This window comes from Oncorhynchus masou, chromosome 32, assembly GCF_036934945.1.
Source record: "Oncorhynchus masou masou isolate Uvic2021 chromosome 32, UVic_Omas_1.1, whole genome shotgun sequence".
In the NCBI taxonomy this organism is placed as follows: Eukaryota; Metazoa; Chordata; class Actinopteri; order Salmoniformes; family Salmonidae; genus Oncorhynchus; species Oncorhynchus masou.
The window spans coordinates 69061441-69088792 of NC_088243.1; the positions used below are offsets into that span (position 1 = coordinate 69061441).

Sequence of the window (27352 nt, forward strand, 5' to 3'; positions counted from 1 at the left end):
GCATCATAATGCCGAAAGTGTAATGCGTAATTTTACTCCAGCCACTTCGAATCTTATTTAATTTAGTTACGGCCTATTTGAAAACGTGTGTGTAGCCTATAGGCCTGTGTGTGTGTATAGGCCGGTGTGTGTGTGCCTGTGGGCATGTCTTACAAATGTATTGAGTGAGGACGGGCTTAACATTCTCTAATCAAAATATCAAAGGTTTTAACTCTGACATTTAATTCCGCCCAACAGATTTGGAAACCAGTTGATAGAATAAAGGGAGACGTTGAAAATATAAAGGAGGGCGTTTCAGTGGTTGGTGGACTATGGTGGACTATAGGCCGGTCGAATAAAGAGCCGTTTGAATGAGAGAAACGGATGGCAAAAGCTATAATTCTATTTGCCTCGGCAAAATATCAGAAAGGACTTCTCGGTTCTTTGTCAGCTATTAGATTAATTCCTAGAGATGGCTTCTTCTGCGGTGCCAGACGCGTGGAGGGAGGCCGGTGAACCAGTTGGTCTTTGGTTTCAATAATCAAATTAACCATTTGGTAGGCTACAACTTTTAGTCACAACTCTCGTGTAGAATGAAAAAGAAAGAGAAACCATTTACATAAAAGGGTATAGGTTGTGTCAAGAATGAAGGAACTTTTTATTGTCGTTCATCATTGAATGGGTAACGCGTAAAGGGCAGAGGAAAAGACACTGAAACGCTTCAGCAATTGTGGAAAAAAAATAATCGATTGCATAGGACTTTATTAGCATAACATCTTCAATGTTATGTTATACCCGTTTTTGTTGTTCAATGCACCTTTCATCTCCTGTTTTGAATTTCAGAAAGAAATGCATGGGCCTACTTTCTTTTCTAGAGACACCAACAAAGGGTCAAACGATAGTTATTTGACTTTTTGTTGCTAAGTCTTTCTGACTCCTTTGTCCGTTTATTTCAAGGAATGAAAGATCTATTTTGGCCGATGCCTTCATTTAATTTTCATGGTAAAAAAACGGAGATAAATACTTTAAATGATAGTCTAACCCTACAATTGACAATCTTATAGGGGCTCTTTTGAGTTGACTAACCCAATATATATGTGCAACATGTCAATTTATTTTTCGTAGTCTCACAGCGAACATCCATTTCAATTGATGCGGAAAATATAATTGTGCCTAGACAGACACAATTTGATACACTCCCGTTAGATACTATTTCAGTGAAAGAAAAATAAACATTGCGCAACAAAATGAAATGTTGCTACACAGCATTTTTTTTTATAAAGGCAAGAATGTGTTTTGAGAAATAGTGTGTGGACTTAACAGAAACGTCGACATGCAGGCTCTTGATCCAATGATAGAACAACGGGATCGGGTAAACACCTTACCAATGACAAATTAACCTAATATCAGCCTAAAAGGTCCGATGACTTGCTCACGACTTAGTTACTTTCATTGGAAATAAGCTATTGGCTAAATGAAGAGAATAATTAATGCAATAAAACGAATTACACCCCCACCCCCTCTCTCCAGATAAAACGTATTCTGTGGCTTTACCTTACGGAATTGAAATAATATATCATAATTGTTCTATAGGAATATTCAATACCCATCCATTATCTCCTATAGAAATAGCCTATATCCAATCACGTGCATTTAAAACATGTAACATTACAGGCCTACCATTCTGGTTTTCATTTAGACTGCTTTTATTTAGTTTGTTGAGACAACAAGAGACATTAACGTCGGCAGGGTTAGACGATGGCAGGGTTAGGATTAGGGTTGGACGGTGGCAGGGCAAAATAACAACAATAGCTCAATAATAGTAGTAACAATAATAATAATAATAATTTAAAAAAAAATACAATCCACCCTTCTGTAATAATGTTACATCATGCGTAATGATCCGCACTTCAAGCCAAGAAAGAGTGCAAAGGCAAAAAGAGAGAGGGAATACTATCAGAAATTCTGCCTAAGGTATACTGTTGCTTAAAAGGCTTAAGAGCTTGGGGAAAATTGGATCAGGGAGAATCGTCACCCAACTTTCATTATTTCCAAGTGGTGTGATTGAATTAAAGAGCAAGACGGTGGTTAGAGAGGAGGGTGGATGGCGCGCGGGGAGGGGGGGGGGGGGCTTGGCGCATAATGGTGTGGTATTAAATTCTAATTAGAGATGCAGGGGATCAATGATAGGGAGGTTGGACAGTGCGGGCCCCCAGTGCCAGCCCAATAGACTGATGAGTTATTGTCATGTAAAAGCGCTAGCAATAAGACCAAACGCTTTGCCATTGTCCAAGAGGAAAGAGCCAAGTTTATTATGAGGACTATATGCTCTAGAGACCTGAGGCTAGGCGGCTCTTAGAGGGCTTTTCATAAAACAGGGCGAAGCTCCTATAAAGGAGGCCAGTTTTGGAGCAGGCGCCGAGCAGTGCACATCTACCCACGGTCTAGCCTCTTTCCAAAACAGTCAAATCCAAGCAAGTCAATTCTCCCCATCTCATCTCGCGTCATTATCATTGTTTTTGTAATCAAATTTGAAGTTTCGATTTTTTTTCCCTTGGAAGTGCTGCTTTCTTTATCCACTGAGCCTTTTCAAATGTATAAAATGGAGTATTCTTACCTAAATTCCTCTGCCTACGAATCATGTATGGCCGGGATGGACACATCGAGCTTGGCATCAGCCTATGCGGACTTCAGCTCGTGCAGTCAAGCTAGTGGGTTTCAGTACAATCCGATCAGGACCACGTTTGGGGCTACCTCAGGCTGCCCGTCTCTTACGCCGGGTTCTTGCAGTCTGGGGACACTGCGGGACCACCAAAGCAGCCCATACGCCGCAGGTAAGCAACCGCCAACTTTATTCACCACTCCCCGGTCTCTACCCGGGTATATAGGACGCCTTGATTGCATTTGGAAATGGAAATGTGTTTAGTATTTACCAAACGAAATTTGCTTACACAAATGAAAGAATTTATCACGTTAGAAGCGATTGCAGGCAAGCGGTAATTCAGTTATGGGGTTACACTATCCCAGTCACACCCAAACCGCCAACAACATTATCTTAAGCTGCCAAAATGATAGGCATAATTTATTTACTTTGCGATGAGATATAAAGCTTCAAATAATTAGATAACCAAAGATCTAAGCTCATTATTGACACATAATTGGAGTTAGAGTAGCAACAACCGGTACGGATGGCAACATTATGACAAGTTTCCAAACTTGAACCCCAATATCAAAGCAAAGATTCGTTTATCATTACAGTTAACCACATTACAGTACATCACTGGTCTCATTTTAACACTAACCCACAAGTATTCTAACAGATTATAGAATATAATAACAACATAACTCGATTTCCAACATAATCATTCTTAATTCGGATAGATTTTTATCTGACAACTTTGTTAATATTACTCTACAGCTATTGCCATTGCAAATACGTTTAACGTTTACATTTTATTCCCACAGTTCCTTACAAACTCTTTACGGATCATGGCGGACTGAACGAGAAAAGAAAGCAGAGGCGCATTCGGACCACTTTTACCAGCGCACAGCTCAAGGAGCTGGAGAGGGTTTTTGCTGAGACCCACTATCCAGATATTTACACACGTGAAGAGCTGGCGCTCAAAATCGATTTGACTGAAGCCAGAGTGCAGGTAGGCTATGCTATCACCTCGTCAAAGTGTACCGTCTTTTACAAACTCGAGTCATTAAGAACAAGGTTCCCTACTATTATTGTGGGGTTTTAAAACATTTATATGGTTTAAAAATACTTTCACCAACATTAGGCCCATACAGAACTCATAGGCTTACACTGTTTGATTATGTGTGAATAATTACACGAGAGTTGTTTTCCGACGGTCAATGTCTAATATTAACAGCATGGCTAGTTTCAGTCATTTACACATACAGTAGGACTATTTAGTCTAATGAACCCGTTTTTCGTTTTCTAGGTGTGGTTCCAAAACCGACGCGCCAAATTCCGTAAGCAAGAGCGCGCGGCCGCTGCTGCCGCTGCTGCTGCCAAGAACGGCTCCGGGAAGAAGTCGGACTCTAGGGAAGAAGACAGTAAAGAGGCCAAATCTACCGACCCTGACAGCACGGGAGGACCGGGGCCCAACTCTGTCCCAACCTCTAACTGCGGTGGGCCCAGTCCAACCGGTGGCCAAGTCAACGTTTCCAGCGGAAACGGACAAGTGGACCAAGTGAAGACGTCGGTGGCTTCCGGCATGTGTGGAAACACACCGAGTCAAGGCTGGGCTTCTGCACCAGGTACCATCACCTCCATCCCGGACTCATTGGGTGGACCGTTCGCCAGCGTACTGTCCTCTTTGCAAAGACAGAACGGAGCCAAAGCTACATTAGTAAAGACCAGCATGTTCTAATACAGCGGAGACCCACTGACAAAATCAAACAGGTGACGGAGGAGTGTTGAGTCGTGAAATGAGGGATGTTACAAGAAAGACTGAAGGACACTGATAGGCCTATCATAACCGCAGTTGTAAAAAGATGAAGATGACTACTTTGATTTTTTTTTGCCTCAGTCCTTCCTTTTCGGTTATCGTCCAGTATTATGGTCATTCTGCACTTATAGCGGTCTGGTTCAAGTAACCACAAACTGCTTTGAGTCATAAGCAGTGTCCCATCATACGACCAGATGGCATCAAAATGTCAGACACTGTACAACTGCTTGTTTTGTTTAAGTAGCCAACATTCTGATTTGACTGAAGATCTTCGATATATGGAATGTCTCTGTTGATTATCGATCGAGAGACTATTTTGTTCATTTCCTGATGCAACTTGCTAAGTGTAAGTAGCCTATACACCACTGTTTCAGGGCTCGTGAAGAATTTCGTTTATTTCAATTGTTGACATCAAATGAACACCCTTATTTCTTCAAAAAAGGCACAAAGTACAAAAGTTCACTGTTGACAGGAATATGTAATTGTATTGTGAGTCTTTCTACAGCTGTGTTTTTGTGGCTCAATTGTATAGTGTTAATATTATTGTATCTATCCTATAGTTGACCATAGGCCATACTCCCCAGTCCCTTTAGAATCACGTCTTTTTGACGTTTTACAAAGTTACCACTGGCGAATTTATTTTGGGTAAAAAAGGGAATGTATGCAAACAGTGTTATTTCACTATTATTTGCATGTCTTTTTTTGTCCGATTTTATAATAATTTCCCCCCATTTTGTGAGCATAATGTAACACGTTTTGTCCAGGATTTGAAAGTTATTTATATGTAGGTAATGAATGCTTATATTTAAGGAAATATTTCTACATGTGCACATAGTTTTCCAGGTGTACCATTGAAATGGTTGTTGATAAAAATAATCAGTTGTTTGTCATGTTTTTCTTTGTTGATCTTTAGACAAAAAGGTACAAACAGGCTAAGCTACCATTCTGCATGCATGAGATGTAAAACGGTTAACCAAATTCGCACAAATTACTATTCTCTTCTGATTCCCCAATCCATGTCAGATTTGGTTCTCAGAAATGTATCACATTGTTTAAAAGCTATTGACATGGATTCTATAATGTATTACTATGTACCTCTATTATACAAGTCACCTAGACTGAGATACACCTTTTTTGGGAATTTACTTCAGCACCATGGATAGCGGCTTGCGACAGAACGCAGGCTAGGGGATCAGGGTTACTTTCACAAAGGGCTGACTGTTCAGCAATAATACCATGTAGGCTTCAACTTCGAAACAGTCGTGGTTAGCCTTTCCCATTCTTTGTCTGCCTTTAGCTGGCTAAATCCAGAAAAAAATACTGACCTTTTTGCTTTCATCCTCGTGGCAGCAAAAAGGCATAGGGCCAAATTGAGCCGAGTTGACAACATGCAGGTGCCCCACATTATTTCATTATCCTTTAACTACAGAAAGACACGGACAAGCTCATTCATTCATTTGTTACATTTTATTTATAAACATACAGTATGCTATAAAGCCAATGCATTTGAACATCACATTTATCTTTCTTCGGGTAATGTTCAGGTGAATATTACAATAAATACAGAACTTAGACGTAAAGTATCATTCCCAAACTATTCATCCAGCTAAGACAGTATCGATATTTGACACAAAGACGCCCCCCTGCAGAGTATCAGCTGAGATGTATTAATTTCCTAAGTAAAAGTAAAAAGACAATCAGATCTGAAGCCTAAAAATATGGCAGGACTATATCAGAAAAATAAACTCAGACGAAACAGGGAAAGTTGTAAGCTACAAGTTGAGAATGGGTCATATGTCTGACAGAGTAGGCTATGGATTTATTTCAAGATAGCATTTGAACATTCATTATATCCACCACTGGTAACCTATGGAGCGATTTCAGTGCCAACAGACATTTTATTTGAATTCCATTATTTTGAATTTGTAATGCATGAATTGAATCACTGAATTCATGCATTTAACTTATGGTAAGTATTGCATTCATTGTCTGTGAATCAAGTTAACAAACCATCATTTCAAGTTAATCAAAGTTTCATATATTCAACTTCAGCTCTCTAAATTCAGATTCAAAACCTGAGACAACATCCTGGTACTTTGCAACCAGGAAGGAAGAGAACAGATAATCAAATGCTCACTCTAAAACAAACTTCATGTAGTTTCTGAAGCCAATGTGACATGTTGAATTGATTTTCTTCCTATGAATTTTAGCGCCAACTTTTGAACCGTCTTGGCTATGAGCTATTATGACCCCATTCCTGAAAGCGAAGACTCTGGAGCCTTCTGTAGGGAACAGAACAGTCATCTATGATGACAACAATCGGAGTTAGAAGAGTGTCACAAAAAACACAATTTGGCCCCCATAAGAATATGGTTGAATAGTCCTGCCATAGCCTTTTCACTCCCTATTAAATCTTGCTCTTGTGACTGAGTGGGTTTGAACAAGGTCTCCTACATGTCACAAGACTATGTTAGCCCAATTAGCTAAAGCTGAATTCAACGACTACAAATTCAAAAGTATTACAATCAAATTCAAAATCCTAATACAAATTCGAAATTATGAAATTCAAATACAATTTCTGTTGGCACTGAAATTGCTCCATAGTAGCCTATAATTTCACAATTGACTTTCAAACTGCTGGCACTGGTCTTTCGCAGCCAAATGTTAATCAAGTGCACCTGCTGGTAAGAACATTTTAGCCATAATTTCTAAACGCAAAATTTATGCTTCATTTATATCTTTGTTGTTGAAAATGGGTTTCTATTGCTGACCAAAACCGTCATCACTGTCAACAGGGCATAGAGAGGCCCATATAGAGTCATAATGTCAAAACATTCGGATACACAAAATAAAAAAAATCAATGGTCATCCTATTTTTTGTTGGGAAAGGCTGCTATTAAATATGTCAACCATATATCCTAGATATATTTTAGATTCCGTTTGGAAACTGGAAAGACACTGCAAATCATGAGAAAACAAGGTTTGGTAGACTGTGACATGAGTAAAAAAATAAAGGGGAATATCAACAAAACAAATTGGTGGGGTGATTTTAAGCTCTCGTGCAGTTTCTCCTGCATTTTGGACAAAAATCTCCCATCCTACCCCATCACACTTAAAGGAAAACTCCATCCAAAAACGAAACTTTGGCATTTGTTTCATCAGTCTATTGTTGATATAGTCTCAAAATGTTTTGCTTGTTAGCAAATAAGTTTTAAAAGACATGTAACATACACAATACAGAAATAATCCCTATATGATGCCTATTGCTGATTTCTGTATTTTAAGTGATATTCTTGATCATGTTTCTCTTGTCAATAATCAAGTTGAGACTATATCATCAATGGACTAATGAAATAAATACCAAAAGAGAGTTTTTGGGTGGAGTTTTCCTTAAAGTGGACACCATCTTTGGGTTCCCTTCCCTTGAGTGTGCAATCACCTGTTTACCTAAGGCACGTTTCATGACATTCCAAGCCTGAAATTCCTAAAGAGAACCGGTTAAGAGTTTACGGAATGGTTTAGTACAGTAGCATGAATACATGACGGTTGTTTACCTCCACAATCAGTTTACATGCATCAGTTCGCGTTATTGCTGTGAAATCAAGTACATCTAACTTTGTGAGCGGACATTTTTTTTGAGCAAAGAAAGAGAGAAAAGGATAAAGTTGTCACGGCCGACGTGCAAAGTTACTGTAATGTATGTAGGCCTACAGCCTAGTGACAGCACAGTATTGTTTTGTATCCAGTAGGCTACTAAAGCAATACGGAAGAAATAAACGATAAGACAGTGTTGGAGCTGCCTGGAAAGAAGATTGTTAGCTAAACGATTTAACTTTCAGAATTTAAACCAGAGTTTGGGTTAATTGTGGTTTAAGTGAAAATCGGGAGGAACAAAGCAGGCTTTTCTAAGCCTTTAGTTGACCACCGAGAAAAACTCCTACAGATCTCAAGTTGGCAAAATGGAATACACTTCTATTACTTGAAACTTCTATTGGAAATCATGACAACCTTCTCTAGCAACCAAATTAGAAGCTTAAGTTAAAAACTAAAGACTAATAAGGCCTATCTAACAACCTGGATACCAGAGAATAATTCAATTCAAATAAAGGGTATACTTTACAAACAAATATTTTGTCTATGTGCCAAATTTGTTGGTTGGACTTCATTGCATTCGTGTTTTCATGAGTTTCCTATACTGTTTTGAAGTGATGGAGGCTGTTTTACTGTATACACCATATTTACAGTATCAGAGCTCAGATTCAAAATGTCCACCATCCTCTCGAGGGCTTGTGGGTGCATATGGATACGAGGAAGTGAGAACCTCTGAGCTGTGATCATACAGAGCCAATAGAATCAATAGGCTGACTATGATCAGTCGGACTAATATTCTATGTACACACAACTTTCCAATGTCAGGCATTATTTGGACCATTTCAATAAACCCGATAGGATGTGATTTGCAGACATTGCGAAAATCCCCACATAGGCATTGACAGACAAGACACATTCCACACATGTTGATTATATGGAGAAGAAGGGAGACAATTTCTCTGTGTGCTTTCCATTGACCCAACGTTGTCACAATGTGGTTGGCTGGCCGGCTGCTGAAAATAGAGCAACAAAACAATAAGGACAACTGTAAATTCTCTAATAGTTGATTATCATATTTAATGGGATTAAGGAAAGAAATACATGTATTTCTTGAGACAATTGGGTATACAATACTCTTATATCCGTTAAATTAAAACTGTGAAAAGGTTAATGAACTAATCAGTGTGTGATGTAGCTATTTATCATGTGAAAGTGAGGGAGACATATGTATAGGTGTGTGTGAGAGTGAGTGAGAGAGAGAGAATGCAAACGTGTATACGTGTGTGTGCATGCGGGGATGTGATTTTGTGTGTGACTCACAGCGGGAGCGGATGTAGCACTGGTGGCAGTTGAGGAGGCCGTTCCGGATCCTCACGTCTGTCCCCGTGGTGGTGTCACCCAGCTGTCCCTTACAGACCCCACACTGCAGGGGGAAGAGTGAGAGAGGAGAGAGAGAAGGGAGAGGAAGGAGGAAGAAAAGTACACTACATGACCAAAAGTATGTGGACACCTACTCGTAGAACATCTCATTCCAAAATTATGGGCGTTCCAATTCATCCCAAAGGTATTCGATGGGGTTGAGGTCAGGATTCTGTGCATGCCAGTCAAATTCTTCCACACTGATTTCGACAAACCATTTATATATGGATCTAGCTTTGTGTATGGGGGAATTGTCATGCTGAAACAGGAAAGGGCTTTCCCCAAACTGTTGCCACAAAGTTGGAAGCACAGAATTGTCTGGAATGTCATTGTATGCTGTAGCGCTAACATTTTGCTTCACTGGAACTAAGGGGCCTAGCCCGAACCATGAAAAACAGCCCCAGACCATTATTCTTCCTCCTCAAACTGTACAGTTGGCACTACGCATTCGTGCATCCGCCAAACCCAGATTTGTCTGTCAGACTGCCAGATGGTGAACCGTGATTCATCACTACAGAGAACTTGTTTTCACTGCTCCGCAGTCCAATGGCATAGAGCTTTACACCACTCCAGCCGATGCTTGGCATTGTGCATGGCTAACCGAGGCTTGTGTGCAGCTGCTCGGCCATGGAAATCCATTTCATGGAGCTCCCGACGAACAGTTCTTGTGCTGACATTGTTCCAGAGGCAGTTTGTAACTCAGTAGTGAGTATTGCAAGATTTTTTACACGCTTTGCGCTTCAGCACTCAACGGTCCCGTTCTGTGAACTTGTGTGGCCTACCACCTCGCGACTGAGCCGTTTTTGCGCCTAAATGTTTCCACTTCGCATTTACAGTTTACCAGGGGAGCTCTAGCAGGGCAGAAATTTGACGAACTGACTTGTTGGAAAGGTGCCATCCTCGGGGAATCCACTAATTTGAAGGGCTGTCCATATACTTTTGTATACATAGTGTAAGACATATGCTTTGTTTGCATACTTTGAAAATGCATAATTCTTTCCTTCCTTCCTTGAAGTATTCACTGATCTGACATTGGTGAGTGTGTTAAGCAGAGAGGATTGGAAAGGTTTAAGCAATATGGTAATTCCTTCACCTTGCCTTCTGATTGGTCGGGTGGGAATTCTGCCATATTGCTTACACCTTAGCCTCTGAGTCCCGAACCACTGGATGTTCTGGTTTTCAGGGGAAATGGAAAGAGAGTCTGACGCGACTTCCGGTTTTGGAAATTAACAAGGCAACACTCCATCTTAACTCCTCCTCCACATTTACTGGATTGGTTGAACAGTGCGGAAGACAACCTCCCTATAGTTTTTTCTTCTTGTCAAGACCAGTACTTGGGGATTTGGTTTCAGGTGTTTCTTTAACCCATGCTACGTTAGGTTACTTATATCTTATACCAGTGGAGGCTGCTGAGGGGAGGACGGCTCATAATAACGGCTGGAATGGACACAAGGAAACCATGTTTTGATACCATTTCACCTATTCCGCTCCAGTCATTACCACAAGCCTGTCCTCCCCAATTAAGGTGTGACCAACCTCCTGTGGCCTATACAATCTTTGAAGATCAACAAGGAGTTTCTTGGAGGATGGGTCTAGGGCTTGGATTGGAATTCATCATCAATTACATTAGTTACAGTCCTGTAGTTAATAACTGTGGATGGGTGTGTTGTTGTGGTGAAAGGGTTCTGACCTAACGCAGCCTGGTACTAACTGTGGTGGTGTGGTGAAAGGGTTCTGACCTAACGCAGCCGGGTACTAACTGTGGTGGTGTGCTGAAAGGGTTCTGACCTAACACAGCCTGCTACTAACTGTGGTGAAAGGGTTCTGACCTATCACAGCCTGCTACTAACTGTGGTGGTGTGGTGAAAGGGTTCTGACCTAACGCAGCCAGCTACTAACTGTGGTGAAAGGGTTCTGACCTATCACAGCCTGCTACTAACTGCAGCGTTGTGGTGAAAGGGTTCTGACCTAACGCAGCCTCAAACTAAGTGTGGTGGTGTGGTGAAAGGGTTCTGACCTAACGCAGCCTCATACTAACTGTGGTGGTGTGGTGAAAGGGTTCTGACCTAACGCAGCCTCATACTAACTGTGGTGGTGTGGTGAAAGGGTTCTGACCTAACGCAGCCTCATACTAACTGTGGTGGTGAAAGGGTTCTGACTTAACACAGCCTGCCTGAGTGACACTGACCTTAAAGCACTGGATGTGGAAGTAAAGGCTGAGGGTCTCAATAATCATGGCTGCCCCTTTTCCCAAAGGGTGACCGCAACTGGAGCACAGCTTCTTACCGCTCACCGACCTGCAGGGGAGAACCCAGTTCAGGGTACAACAGACTGACCACTGAGCAGCACAAACTGAATGACCGCAGTGGCAAATGAAGTATGGTCCAGTGGATATATGGTCCAGTGATAGTGAATGAAGAAGAGGGATTGATGCTTTTAGATTCCTCAGATTCACATCTAGTACAGTATATTGATCTATACATTTAATACAGTAGTGTGGGATAGAGATATCAGCAATGTCTTCTACAGAGCTGACATGATACTTTTCACAGAGAAGCACAGATCAAACCTTGTACTTTCAGCAAGTTCAATATCCTTCTCAATATAACAGATGACAAAAGCAGCAGTGAGTGGCCTCAAGGAGCTGAGTTTGGCGCCCTCTGATGGCTGTACCTGTTTGGAGATTGAGGCATGTCAGATGGGCATGTGGTGGGTGAGTTTGATGGACTGGGCCCCATGGATTCAATGGAGCCACACCTGAAGATGAAAAGCAACATGAAGGCCTGCCTAGCAACATGGACATGATTGAAACCTTTAGTATGAATTGGACCAATCAAAACTATATGAGCCGAACAAACAATATTTAAGGTTCTATAGGTGAAAATACAACGTTGCTACCAATTATGTGGACCATACAGTGTGCAATACAGCGGCATTTCACAAATTCCTACTATAAGCAGTAGGTTTACAAATATGGGTTCTTACTCTCTTGAACCACAAATAAGAATCTGTTTTAATTGGTTGAACTATAAAATCAGGGGACTTTTTTGTAAATTCCTAAATATAACACCTCTGTTGTCATTTCTCTATAAAGCCTCATCTTGACAGTGAGGCAACATAGATTACTTACGGGGCCACCTACGGGCCATCTGAGTAAAAGGCATGTCCGTGATGGAAGATGTGGAGAAGCATTAATAACTAAAAGAGAAAGCCCTCTGCATAACATAGTGAATATTGGCTTGTGAATGATAGAACAAACTCAAACCCACACATGAACACAACGTTCCCCTCACCCCTAATCTCTTCTCACCCGCACATATGCAGAGCCAGAGGGGTGTCCGGGGTGGCACTGAACACCCCTGACATCTGATTGGCCACCCCGGACACCCCTCTGGCTCTGCATATTCGCTACTGGCACTTTGATGCTGATTGACATCTCATTTCACATTTTGCTGAAAGAAGCATTTTATGTTAACGTTCGGGGGCGCATTTTTCAAATCGAGGATGAGAGAATATTAACGTTGGTGGCGAGATACAGAAGAATAAGAAGAACATACAGAAGAGAGAATATTTTCACAGCTCCACAAGCTCTTTTCGCGATTGACGAAAGCCTCATATTTGAAGTAAGTTTTAAAGTTTAGCATCGGGTTTAGATTTCCTAATCAACTTTTACGAAAGTTTAGTCGCTGTGTCAGTCAATGGAGCCAAAGGCCTAACATTAACAGACAGTTAATCAGATAAGAGATCGGTTCCTAACATTATGTTTACATATGTGCTAGTAATACACTCATATACAGTGCAGTAAGTTACAGTATACGAATGTTTAGCTAATGTGGGGTAACTAGTAGGCTACAGCTGTCAGTGTTGAGCAAGTTAACATTCAGCAATTTGAAATCCATTAACTCAGATTTTCGTACTTGAACTCAAAACTAACAATTATCAATCTGTTAGCGTTACTCAAAAGACTACCACAATTTGCAGATAGCAAACAGACTATCGTAAAGGTGTAAGAAATGATAGATAGCGAAGTTACTTACTGCAGAGTAGTCCTGGCCATGATCTAACTAGTAACTTAGGCTGGTAGTTGATTTTAAGATACAGTTATGATAAAGGAGATTTGTAATTAAGATTAAGATTGGACTAAAATGTGGGAAATTGGATGCTTAGATGTAACCATACACTGTCTTATTTTGCATAGGTTCAATTAAACATGAAAACAAAAGGGAGATAGACTTCTGTTCCAAAAGGACCCAATGTTAGGCCAGGCCTATACTTTAAACTACACATTTTAGTTTGCAGCTGTTAGCATCTAATCTTGTGGATCCCTTAATTATACATTTCCATAAAGACTTTATTTAACGTGTATTTCAGACATTTCAAGATCCAGAGAATGGTTCCTGTACAGCCGTGATTGAAAACATTTCCCAGAACTCAGCATGGTACTAGGAAAAGGGCTGTCAACAGCTCCTGGTATAAGGACAATTTGTGGCTTGAATATTCTGTAAGTCAAGATTCGACTTGTTTCGCCTGTAGGAGTTTCTCTGCCCAATAGACCTGAATCTGCCTTCACATCACAGTCAGGTATTTTGTAACTGGAAAAAGGCACTGTTTAAAGATCCAGGGTTTAAGCTCCATTCGAAGGCAGAGCATCATATCAATACCATGTATGCTTGGAATCATCATAAAAGGGCTATTGACAGCAACTCAATGTTAGACGTCATAAATGAGGACAGGAAAAGTGGAGGAAAATGGTACTTACATTAAAACAATTGCAGATGTGCGCCTATTAACTGCCACTCAAAATATAGTGCAGAGGTCATTAACAAGGGTAATGGTTTGACAATCTTAAAGAAACAGCAAAGCATGACCCTCTCATAAATAAAAGGATGAATGCATGTGGCAATGCTAAGTACACAAGCCACCAAATCCAGAACAAATTTCTTGAGGGCTGAGCTGAGACGGTACAAAGTGGAATAAAAAGAGAAGTAAAAGAAAGTGAAGTTTTTAAGTGTAATTGTAGATGAAACCAAAGATTTAAAAGAAAAAATAACAAATGTCTTTAGTTGTGAGGTACTATTACAACTGCCATCCACGAAAGCTTTTTACACTTTCAGTCAGCTGAACACTTAGATGCAGCAGGTCTCATAAAAATGATGATCTGGCTATTGCCTTGAAAAACATAAATAATCTTGTGGGGTAAGGCTATGACGGTGCACCCGTCATGAGTGGAAAGCATTCTGGTGTGTCTGCACGGATTAAAAACAGTGCAAGAGTTGCATTTTATGTGCACTCTAATGCACATTGTTTGAATTTGGTTCTTGTCAATGATGTAAAATCAGTGCCTGAGGCAGTTAACTGTTTTACTCTCCTGCAGAAGCTTTATAACTTTGTATCTGGCTCGTACGTTCATCTCAAGTGGCTTGCAGTTCAGAAAGAGCTGTATCCACAGCAGCCCAGAGAACTACAGAGAGGGATGTAAGGTGGGCATGCAGATACATGGCATGCCGTAATCTGAGGGACAGGCTACCAGCAGTTCTGAGAGTGCTACAGGATATCACACTTAAAAATAGTGTTGATAGATTAGTGGAGGCAAGGGACCTTCTTACTCAGATTTACATTTCATAGGGCTTTTACCTTAGGGTTACCTTTTGTAAAGTGCTCGGTGATGCCATATGACATGTTCCAATCAAGCGCTCTTAATCTACCAAGGGCTGTGGATCTAGTAGGTGCCTTTACAGACACATTACAGGACTACAGAAGTGAGGGTTACTTTGGAGAACTATGTAAAGTGGTTGAAGAGATTGCAGAGCACTGCAAAATAAATGGATAAACAGTGTGTCAAAGACAGCCTAAAAACAAGCTTAAGAGCCCACGACTCATCGATGATGAGCACTGTAGGACAGAAAAACAGTGACCAAAGTGATGGCGAGAGCTTCCAAAGAGATATCTTTTATCAGGTGCTTGATAGACTCACAGCTGAGCTGCAGAGAAGAATTGTGAGAATGCAAGGGGTTCAGTCTCTCAACCCAAAGACTACATCATTCTTGAATGAGGAGCCTGTTTGCCTTTGTTCCGACCTTTGAGTCAGATTTAGAGGACATCAAACCAAGCGGCTTCTTGATAAGAGAGAAAAGTGGAAGGGACAGACTGTCTACTCTCCGACTTTGTTGTGTTTCTAGAATCTTAAAAAAAGAGGCTTTCCATGAGCTTTTTCGACTTTGTAAGATTTCTGTTGTTAAAAGCTTCTCAGCTTTAAAACTGATTAAAACCCACCTTAGGACAACAATGGTTGATGACAGGTTAAGTCACCTCGGAATCCTCAGTGTTGAGTCAAGGAGGGCATGCTCCCTCAACATGGATGAGTTTGTGAAACATTTAGCCAGTTCTCAGCAGAACCGCAGAATTAGGCTGTTTTTAAATCTACCTAGGATAATTTGACACTTAGGAGGTCCCTCTGGTCATGATTAAAACCTACACTGTGTACTAGCTAGTACACGGACATTCAAAATGATAAAGCCAAAGGGTATTATGTCACACAGATTTAATTTGGTCTTGATTAGGCCAATTCCAAAACTTCTCTTTGCTATTAGTTAATACACACACACACACACACACACACTACTGTAAGTTTGTAATATTGATTGGCAGCAAAATTATTTTTATTTTTCAAGTCTGTTTCTGCTAGATACCTGGTATGTCAAATTGCATTGTGTACATTTTTGTACATAAACTATGCAATTTATGTAACACACAAACACCATCTTATCTCCTTGGTGCTTGAGCTTTATTTCCTTAAAATATTTTGGATGTGCAACACTTATAGACCCAGATTCTATATTCATGAAAACAGAGTGACCCAAGTCTCTCCAGTATGTGAGTACAGTATGTTTGTGTGTGTGTGAGTGAGAGAGAAATTGAGCTGCAGTTCCGAGGTAGAGACACTGACTAGTCATAGTATATTAAAGAATTCTAGTGAAGTAATCCTTTTGGACCACACTATCTACCACATTGAAGAACGGGTTATGTGAATTATCACTTCTACCTCTAATCAGCAATCATAGGATTCATTCATGCTCCTTAGATGCCAGGTTAGGGTGACACACTCATTTTCTGTCATGGTCTATGGACCGCCTAAAGTAGACTTGGCCACCCAATGTATAAAATTCTAGTTCCGACACTGCACATACCTCCTGTCCCGAGAGGGCGCCCGCTGGCTGGGTTTGGTGCAGTCTAGTAAGACCTCTGTATTTTGTTTCTTGTTGGGGGGCTGGGGAACGGCCATGGTGGGTGGTGCTCTCTGACCATTCTGCAAACTCGGTGTCAGCTTGTCTGCCTGACTGCTGTTCTGGCTGATTGAGCTGTTGATGATTGATTGATTAAATGCATAATTAATTTCCATTTCATTAATGGCATTATATAGAAAGTCATTATTCTCATGACCATTGTAGAGTTCAAGGCCACACACACACGCTCTCAGACTGACCTGACTGCTGTTTTCAGACTCTCATCTCTGGACGCTGTGCTGATGTCACTACTCCTGTCGTTATCTTGTCCTTTCCATACCACTCTCTCGGTGTTCCCCTGGTGGATGAAGAGAGATGAAGACAGGTTCAAAGGGTTAGTTACAATCACCCTAAAATCCACCAAATCACAAAACCCACTGCCTTACTTAACTGTGGTCATATTAGCCATTTAATAAATTAAAAACTGTTAGTTCACAATTTCACTTTATTAGTGAAGTCCACGTCCCTACACTGAGTCGAGTGCCTTTTAACGGTGTTGAGATATGCTCAGAGAGAACTTGCAGGGCTCTGCGTAAACAGCTTTGACCCACTGATGAGAAGTACGAGACTGGACAGTGTACTTCAAAAGAGTGGAAAGGACCGGGAGTAGTCATTGGCCAAGATGGTGTGGTGATATTTGTGAGGCACGGAGACACCATTGTGCATCACTCAAGATTGAGGAAAGTAAATGATCAACAAGATAGAGGGGCTGTTGCTGAGAATCAGCCTCCTAATGAAAATGACAAAAAGGACACATTAACAGACACACACCAACCAGATGTCATATCCAATGACATGGACACTGAAACTGACAGGAAATGGAGCAGACACCTTCAACCATGCCACAGGTAATACTGTTGAGCGTTCAAATGAGGAAAACATTCAACAGCCACGTGTTAAGACAACATGGTTGTTGCAGTCTGAAAACTGGACACACTTAAATACATGGACAAAGAAAGTGTTATTCCACATACAGAAACAGTCATTGGAGGAGCAGGAAAAGACAAAGGAAAACACCAAACTGGTACAATTTGCAGTACTCTGAACCAGCTACACTTTCTGGTACAACAGGGTCAGCTGACCGGTCAGTTGTCGATAATCTCAGGATTGAACCAATGGAAAATCTATGCACTTGAAACAAAGGATGTGTCATTTGACTAAGTGAAGCTAGACAAGCTCAGTAATTGGAGTAAAAATTGAGTATTTGAGGAAGTCAAAGAAATGCCTCAACAAGGTAGGCGTGTACCGTTAAAGAATCCTTAACTGGAATAGTGCCAAAAGCACATTTAGTGGCTAGAGGAGCTGGCTGCTAAAGAACTCCAAAAGACGTAGTGTGCTAATACAGTTTAATAAACGTTGTTGAACTGGAACCTTGTTGTGTCATTTCGAGTTAACAAAGGGTACCGAAACATTTCTGCTGCATTGTAGGTCCCCAAGAACACAGTGACCATCATTCTTAAATGGAAATAGTTTGTAACCAACAAGACTTCCATGAGCTGGCCGCCCGGCCAAACTGGGCAATCAGGGGAGAAGGGCCTTGGTCAGGGAGGTGATCAAGAACCCAATGGTCACTAACAGAGCTCTAGAGTTCCTCTGTGGAGATGGGAGAACCTTTATTGTGAATTTTCAGTGCATACGTGGCAATTATATATTTCAGAAGGAGCCAGCAAAACTAGTGTAAGTATTTGTGCTCTAGGTCATTGGACATCATTAGACATGCACGTGGTTATTCTTGTTATGGCCAACTATGGTTACACCCCTTGGGTCTTTTCTGGAACAGGGGTTCCCCTTTCAGAAGAGTCAGCAGGATAACATCTATTGGTTATTCCTGTAGAGTGCCAAGGTCTGTTGCTATAAGTTGACCAATTCATCGGAATGGCCAATTAACTTGAAATCAGACCCTAATTTTCATAACAATCGGAAATCGGTACACCGATTTTGCAGATTTGTAAATTATTTTTTTTACACCTTTATTTAACCTTTATTTAACTAGGCAAGTCAGTTCAGAACACATTCTTATTTTCAATGACGGCCTAGGAACGGTGGGTTAACTGCCTCATCCAGGGGCAGAACAACAGATTTTCACCTTGTCAGCTCGGGGAACCCAATCTTGCAACCTTACAGTTATCTAGTCCAACGCAATAACGACCTGCCTCTCTCTCGTTGCACTCCACAAGGAGACTGCCTGTTACGCGAATGCAGTAAGCCAAGGCAAATTGCTAGCTAGTTAAACATATCTTATAAAAAACAAATCAATCAATCATAATCACTAGTTAACTACACATGGTTGATGATATTACTAGATATTATCTAGTGTGTCCTGCGTTGCATATAATCTGACTGAGCATACAAGTATCTAAGTATCTGACTGAGCGGTGGTAGGCAGAAGCAGGCGCGTAAACATTCATTCAAACAGCACTTTCTGGCGTTTTGCCAGCAGCTCTTCATTGTGCGTCAAGCATTGCGTTGTTTATGACTTCAAGCCTATCAACTCCCGAGATGAGGCTGGTGTAACCGAAGTGAAATGGCTAGCTAGTTAGCGCGTGCTAATAGCGTTTCAAACGTCACTCGCTCTGAGCCTTGGAGTGGTTGTTCCCCATGCTCTGCATGGGAAATGCTGCTTTGAGGGTGGCTGTTGTCGTTGTGTTCCTGGTTCGAGCCCAGGGAGGAGCGAGGAGAGGGACGGAAGCTATACTGTTACACTGGCAATACTAAAGTGCCTATAAGAACATCCAATAATCAAAGGTTAATGAAATACAAATGGTATAGAGGGAAATAGTCCTATAATAACTACAACCTAAAACTTCTTACCTGGGAATATTGAAGACTCATGTTAAAAAGTAACCACCAGCTTTCATATGTTCTCATGTTCTGAGCAAGGAACTTAAACGTTAACTTTCTTACATAGCATATATTGCACTTTTACTTTCTTCTCCAACACTTTGTTTTTGCATTATTTAAAACCAAATTGAACACGTTTCATTTTTTATTTGAGGCTAAATTGATTTTATTGATGTATTATATTAAGTAAAAATAAATGTTCATTCAGTATTGTTGTAATTGTCATTATTACAAATAGAAAAAATATATAAAAATAATTGTTTATTTATAAAAAATAATTGACCAATTAATCAGTATCAGCTTTTTTGGTCTTCCAATAATCGGTATCGGTATTGAAAAATCATTATCGGTCGACCTCTAGTTGCTATGGTCCTACACGCATTAAACTATTTCTGTGACTCAACAGGTTGCATGTCCTAATGTTAAGGCAATATGATAAATGTGTGGCTAAATGCCAGAGGTGATAAGCCATTAAGATGAGTTACTATGAGTATGACGTAAGAAGGACAAATGTATAAAACATGTGTGCCAAGGCTGGAAGGCAGTTGTCTTTATGATGTAGCTCGGCTTTTATTATGAAGTAATAAAAAGTCTATTAAACCCACATGCTCCAGTATTTGTGAAATATGATTGACAAATATTTCCACAACAAACCATCTCTGCTCCCCCCCATCAAGCCTTTTTGGTAGAGTGGCCAGACAGAAGACATTCTTCAATAAAATGCACATTACAGCCCGCTTGGAGTTTGCCAAAAGACACCTAAAGACTCTCAGACCATGATAAACAAGATTCTCTGGTCTCATGAAACCAAGATTGAACTCTTTGGCCTGAATGCCAAGGAGGAGGAGGAAACCTTTCACCATTCCTCCGGTGAAGCATGGAGGCGGCAGCATATTGCTGTGGGAATGTTTTGCAGTGGCATGGACTGCGAGACTAGTCAGGATCGAGGCAAAGATGAACGGCGAAAAGTACAGAGAGATCCTGAGCGCTCTGGAACAGGTTCTCAGACTCGGGCGAAGGGTCACCTTACAACAGGACAACGACCCTAAGCACACAGCCAAGACAAAGCAGGAAAGGCTTCGGGACAGGTTTCTGAATGTCCTTGAGTTGCCAAGCCAGAGCCCAGATACAGTTCTCACATGATAGAACATCTCGAGAGACCTGAAAATAGCAGCAACGCACCCCATCCAACCTGGCAGAGCTTGTGAGGATCTGTAGAGAGGAATGGGATAAACTTCCCAAATACAGGTGTGCCAAGCTTTTAGCGTCGTACACAAGAAGACTTGAGGCTGTAATCTCTGCCAAAGGTGCTTCAACAAAGTACTGAGTAAAAGGTCTGAATACTTATGTAAATGTGATATTTTAGTTTTACATTCTTAATAAATCTAAAAAACTGTTTTTGCTTTGCCATTATGGGGTATTGTATGTAGATTGACGAGGGGGAAAAAACGATTTAATCAATTTTAGAATAATGCTGTAACGTAACAAAATGTGGAAAAAGTCGAGGGGTCTGAATACTTTCTGAATGCATTGCATATACATATTTACAACACGTTATTTTAATTTGAAAGGTAACCCAATATAACTTCTTCTCTCACCCCCTGTCTCTCCAGCAGCTCCTGCTTGCGTTCCCAGTCGGCCAGCGAACGGACGATGGTGTCCTGGGGGTCCATAGGCGCGGGGGTGTCCCCCCGGATGGGCGAGGGCAGGGTGGAGGAGAGGGGGGTCAGAGGGGCCACAGTCTCCTCAAGTATCCTTCGCTCCTGTGGAAAAAGGGAGGGAATGAGGAAAAGCGGGAGAAAGAGGTAGGTAGGGAGAGAAATAGGCAGGGAGGGAGGGAAATAAATAGTGAGGGAGAGAGAAATAGTGAGGGAGGGAGAGAAATAGTGAGGGAGGGAGAGAAATAGTGAGGGAGGGAGAGAAATAGTGAGGGAGGGAGAGAAATAGGAAGGGAGGGAGAGAAATAGGAAGGGAGGGGCAGAAATAGGAAGGGAGGGGGAGAAATAGGAAGGGAGGGGGAGAAATAGGAAGGGAGGGGGAGAAATAGGGAGGGAGGGGGAGAAATAGGGAGGGAGGGGGAGAAATAGGGAGGGGGAGAAATAGGAAGGGAGGGGGAGAAATAGGAAGGGAGGGGGAGAAATAGGGAGGGAGGGAGAGAAATAGGGAGGGAGGGAGAGAAATAGTGAGGGAGGGAGAGAAATAGTGAGGGAGGGGGAGAAATAGGGAGGGAGGGGGAGAAATAGGAAGGGAGGGGGAGAAATAGGAAGGGAGGGGGAGAAATAGGGAGGGAGGGGGAGAAATAGGAAGGGAGGGGGAGAAATAGGAAGGGAGGGGGAGAAATAGGGAGGGAGGGGGAGAAATAGGGAGGGAGGGAGAGAAATAGTGAGGGAGGGGGAGAAATAGGGAGGGAGGGGGAGAAATAGGGAGGGAGGGGGAGAAATAGGGAGGGAGGGGGAAATTGGGATTTGTATTCATTCAGCAGCCACTTTCATATTCGCACACACACACTCAACACACCTCCTCATGGTATCTCCTCTCCTCGTCTTCCACCTCTCTTTGCGCTCTCTCCCACTCCTGTTTCAGCTTCTCCTGCTCATGCTGGTACTTCTCCTATTACCATGGCAACGAGAGATGGCACACATTCGTCATCGATGACATGGATGGTCAGAAAAGATGCCTATTGGGCCATACCTGGCCATAAAGCATATTGGGATTTGCCACTTTTCGTGTTTTAGTAACTAACAAAGTACTTATCGCTCTCCCTAAAACATGATGATGGCTCATGACACTTTGCTTCATGAAAATCCAATGTCTTCAAAACTTGACTGCTGACATGCAAAACATGTTGGGACTGAATCAACAAGGAACTAATGAACAAAATGTGTATTTTTCCTTGAAAGATGGTGTGAAATGTGGAAGACTCAACTTCAGACTCCTTTTGAAATATGAAAACATCTGATTAACTTAGATTTCGAATGAACTATCCATTAACATTGGATTTCATCTAAAATAAATATATTGTGTTCGTTCAGGTCTATATTAAGTACCATTGAGAAGCATGAGCCAATCATGTGACAGGGAAAAAGTGGTCATACACAAACATAGCATGCGTGTATGTTGAGGGTTGTAAAAGAGAGAAAATACATTAAAAAAGCTGCCAACCAAAGAAACAGACACACCATGCACTGACAAGGTGGTTCAAGAGTCTAAGGTGACAAGGGTTCATGCATCAGCAAAGCAAACCCTGTGGGTGGATCTCAATAGTCTAAAATGGCTTTCTTTTCTTCGCACCTTCATCTGTAGATTTATAGATCTGAGAATATAGGTTAGGTGAGGATGAAGAAAACAAGGCTATTTGGAGTATTGAGACACCCTATGAAGGGTAGGTAGAGGAGGAGAGCGAAGTTGACTGGCGGACGATTTGGGGCTCTGGCGAGTGTGTGAGACACGCAGGTCATGCCATAGCACACAGCTTTTATTGTGCAATGCTGCCGCTGTGTGGCCACTGTGTGCACAGCAGTGAGTAGCACATTGGGGGTTGACTTCAGACTCAGAGCAGGCAGATGACTAAGCAGGATTGTGGTTAATTAAAATGTGTCTGCAAGCTAACAGAAAGTTAGCACCTGCTTTGGGTAAATGTAACTGGTGCTGCAGACCATAGATTCAGTAATCAGTAGGCTTATTCAGGCCTATCTTTAGCTAAAGTCAATAGGGCATCATGCTAACTCAGGCCTAGCTTTAGCATGCTAACTCTGGCCTTTTGTTAACATATTATTAGCCGTATGCTAACTCAGGCCTAGCTTTTCTTAATGAGTATATAGCAGCATGCTAAATCAGGCCTAGCTTTTGTTATTTAGTATTTTGCAGCATGCTAAATCAGGCCTAGCTTTTGGGTCTTTAGTAGCTTAACTCTACCTGAAGCATGCGCTCCTGCTCTTGCTGCCACCTTTCCTGACGCTTTCGCTCCTCATTTGGGTCCCAAGACCAGCGGTCACCCCGCTTAGCCTGGGCCACTACCGGGGATGACACCTGAGTGACCTGATAGAGCCCACCCAGAGCGCACACACGCCGACCCACATATTCATAAACCAAAGTACACACACATCCACAGAAAGGGAAGAGAGGAGACAGTTGATCTACAACAGCACTATGTCCATGCTAGCCAAAGGTGTCCTACTAAAGGAGAGAGAAAAGAGCAAGAGATGAGGGGATGAAGAGCAAGGCTGGGCACTTTGTACATAATCCTCATCTGATTGGTCATTGTTCATTGGCTCAACCTATCAAGCATTGGGTTTTAGGGAGGTCCTAAATATATTAGAAAAACAACAAATGGATCTCAGAGGACAAAACGGAAAACACGCTCTGAAATAGAGTGAAACGGAGAGCCAATAATGAACTTGCCCAATAAGAAAAGTTTTGGTTTCACGGTTTTGTTACTGTGTGCCCAAATGAACAAACCCTGGATTGTCTGTTAAGATGCATTGTATCCAATGCATTTGGGATGGTATTGACACCATTTTTTTTGTCTCAACCAGATGAGAACTAGTAAAAACCCCCTTTAGAACTCTACCAGGAAAGATTATAGCAGATGGAACAGTTAGAATGGACTCACCGCTGCTGTACCACGCTCCTGCTCTGCCCCCTCTATGAAATAGAGATAACAGTGAAAAAGGTAGTCGGTTAGAAAACAAACATCGTTCAAAACACAGGAACTGATGCGGAGTGAACTTTTTAGTCATTACACTGTCTGTGTGAACGCAAAAGCTATTTAAATAATGAATGTCAGGTAAAGGAATGAGGGAATGAAGCGAAAGGTGGCAGGGAACAAATCTCGGTGAGAAGGTATGGAGGTGAATATTGAGTTGCTGAAAAGCTACAAGCTGTGTGGTATTTGTCATTACTGAGTGGCTAACAATTCCAGTTTCCTGTGCAAAAGTACACTAAAGATCTACATTCAACAATTCTTTAACACTTTACAAGAAGTTTCTCTTATTGATTTAAAACTCTTACTTTCAATTTTGTTGCAGTGTCATGTACACATTTAAAGTGTTGTTTAAATACAAAACAAAATTGACAATGCAACTTATATAACAGTTACATACCAATAAAAACATTTTTTTTTTTTTTTAAAGACTAGCCTGCTGGTCTTACTGAGTTGATAGGAACATTAGCCCAAGCTATTTAGGAGGGATATCACACCTGGCACAAATTATTGTTTGGTTCTGTTTTTCCTGCTGAGGGGTGTCCTATGCCTGCGCCCAGAGGGGAGTCGTTCAGAGTCTGGGTACAGGGGGTGGCTTGGGTCTAAAATGATTTTGTGAGCCTTAAGGAGGGAGGGCCCTGATCTTAAAGATCTCATCCAGGCCTGTCTGTTTGACTCCAAGTACCTTGCTTGCTGTAGTGATAATACTTCTCAGTATATTTCTCTGGCTGACAGTGGCATTACCAAACCAACAAACAATACAACAAGTTTAAATACTCTCAATGAAAGATTTGTAAAACAGAGTCAGTATAGTGTACATTGAAAGATCCCAGCTTTTTGAGAAAGGACAGTCTCTGTTTGCTCTTTTTGTAGATCAGGTCTGACCATTTACTCCACTAAAGCTTATTGTCCAAGAGGACACCGAGGTATTTGTATTCCTCTACAACCTCTATATTCTGACCTCTGATAGATGTTGCACATAGGGATAAGATGCTTTAGGAATGGGTATAATTATTGAGTTTTTCCACAATACTGGCACGTGCTGCTGATCGAGTGAGGATTGGAAAATGTCTAAAAACACCAGCCAATTGGTTCAGCACTGTGCTTTAACACATGTCCACTTATTTTGTCAGGGCCTGGACTTTTAGGTGTTGCATCCCCTGAACAACTTTAAATCATCAGACTGTTTAACAACAACTCTCCCAAACATTTGTAATGATGCTTCCATTTGTTTTACCTCCGACACAAAGTTGTCTGATTCAAATCTTAAGAAAACATTCCGTTCATTAGTAACACTGTAGTTATACGTAGCAATGTTGTATTAACATTGTTACTATAGTAATTACAGCATTATAAGAGTCCACAGGACTCCAATAGTAAATGACAAAACCAGTAGAGTGAGGAAACAGGTTTACAGTGCTGTCACCCAGCCTCCGGGGAAGCCATGGGGAAACGCTGTACTATGTATGAGTACGTGAACTCCAAAGAGGGTTACGGGCAAGCTCAACTAAACAGTGAGCAGTTTACCTGGCGTGGTGAAGAACTCCCAACGTAGGCCTAACCTAGGGTTGTCGGTTGCTGGTGGATAACTGGCACTGTTAGCCAGCTCTACAGCACAAGCAAGGAGAGGGGAGGAAGGAGGGAGGTTAAGGGGGTGAGGAGGAGAAAAGGAGGGGATAGATCGAGAGTTCACAAGCAAACATACAGAGTGCCAGTTGGAGACGCAAAGAAAAACAAAGTGTTGTGTGTGTGATAGCTGAGAGGGCTGCGGGAAATAAAGACTTTTGTCAAAAAGGCAGTTTGAGGTCAATTCTGTTCTGAAAACAAATTTTGATTACCTGTTGTGGGAGCTTCACACGGTGATTTGTTTCTGACAGGTCCTGGATCAGCCAAGGTAGCAACTTCATCTGCTCTCTGAGACGCCTCCAGGCTGGGCTCACTGACCTAAGATCATCCCAGAAAAGTCAGAAACACAATGATCAAAACATGACCAGAGGATTCTTCAAAAATATTTATAGTTAGAACTTAGCAGAGAGAAATTTAATTTATAGAGTTTGTGATATCCTATTCTACACAGTATAGAATCAGGTCTGTCCTACATTTCTATCTGAAAGTTCTATGGTGCTGAACACTCCTGGGTACGGCTTCTGCTTGAGGTAGAGCAGCGTACAAATGATGGACTATTCGCAGCATTGGGGGCCATTGATTGGTTGGCAGGTGATCTCACCGGTGCGGTCATTGGTTGAGCTTGTTGTGTGGCGTGCTCTGATAGGACTGGACGGAGGACAGTGGTGTTCTGTCTAGTCGCTGTGGCATTCATACACACTTCTGTTTGTTCTTTGGGAGCTTGTTGTGACTCTGAAAACCAGAAGGACACATGTCTAGATGAATCAGAGCAAGGCTCTACATCAGGGTCTACGGTAAGCCCAGACAGTGGGTCCTAATGTGACTTTAACCACAGGAAGACCAAGTTAAATAATTTGTTTAACAGCTTAAAGTGTTCATTTGCTAATCAGACAATGAGTAATAAATGACTAGAATGCACATCGAATAGCAAAAAGATTTGATGGGTTATAGAAACAATATAAATGGCCACCACTAGGTGTCAGAGTAGCAGCAGTTAGTCTCCTTGGTAACACATAGGAACAGACCTGTAGCTGGAGAGGGCTGTACTGCAGTCTCTGTTGTGTTGGGCTCCTCCCCCAGTGGGCCTGCAGCAGACCTGCCTCCCGCCTCCACAAGACACTCTGGGCTCTGCAGCTCCTGTAGGGACACCCACAGGAAGAAATAGTCTGATTATGCATCCTCCTCCTTCCTTTTGTTGAAGTCATGACCTTTCTGACACAATGTTGCTTTATCCTATCTATGGACTGTATGTAGGCTTTCAGTCAGCAGTTTGCAGTGGTGGAAAAAGCACACAATTGTCATACTTGAGTAAAAGATATCTTGATAGAAAATGACTTGAGTAAAAGTGAAAGTCAACTAGTAAAATCCTGCTTGAGAAAGTCTAAAAGTATTTGGATTTAAATATACTTAAGTATCAAAAGTAAGTTTAATTGCTAAAATATACTTACGTA

At 41.6% G+C, this 27352-nt stretch overlaps 2 protein-coding genes across 10 annotated transcripts in view; one reads left to right on the forward strand and one right to left on the reverse strand.

Moving 5' to 3' along the window:
- The first annotated feature begins 2400 nt into the window (after positions 1–2400).
- Positions 2401–5276, forward strand: LOC135527086 (paired mesoderm homeobox protein 2B-like). Its single transcript, XM_064955736.1, has 3 exons — positions 2401–2813; positions 3445–3632; positions 3930–5276. The coding sequence occupies exons 1-3, from the start codon at positions 2573–2575 to the stop codon at positions 4359–4361; spliced, it is 861 nt and encodes a 286-aa protein (XP_064811808.1). The 5' UTR covers positions 2401–2572; the 3' UTR covers positions 4362–5276.
- A 611-nt stretch (positions 5277–5887) lies between these two features.
- Positions 5888–27352, reverse strand: part of LOC135526520 (LIM and calponin homology domains-containing protein 1-like) — a 146015-nt gene continuing 124550 nt past the window's right edge. For 5 of the 9 annotated variants that reach the window (XM_064954971.1, XM_064954968.1, XM_064954976.1 and 2 more), the window contains 14 exons: positions 26927–27038; positions 26503–26633; positions 26114–26219; positions 25803–25883; positions 24186–24217; positions 23489–23611; positions 22091–22183; positions 21172–21336; positions 16933–17030; positions 16637–16807; positions 12123–12206; positions 11638–11746; positions 9351–9453; positions 5888–9043 (listed from right to left, as the gene is read on the reverse strand). In XM_064954971.1, the coding sequence (XP_064811043.1) occupies positions 9018–9043; positions 9351–9453; positions 11638–11746; positions 12123–12206; positions 16637–16807; positions 16933–17030; positions 21172–21336; positions 22091–22183; positions 23489–23611; positions 24186–24217; positions 25803–25883; positions 26114–26219; positions 26503–26633; positions 26927–27038 (1434 nt within the window). In that variant the 3' untranslated portion in view covers positions 5888–9017. The remainder of the gene's footprint in view (positions 9044–9350; positions 9454–11637; positions 11747–12122; positions 12207–16636; positions 16808–16932; positions 17031–21171; positions 21337–22090; positions 22184–23488; positions 23612–24185; positions 24218–25802; positions 25884–26113; positions 26220–26502; positions 26634–26926; positions 27039–27352) is intronic. The other 4 variants (XM_064954969.1, XM_064954973.1, XM_064954974.1 and 1 more) reach the window with 4 other exon arrangements.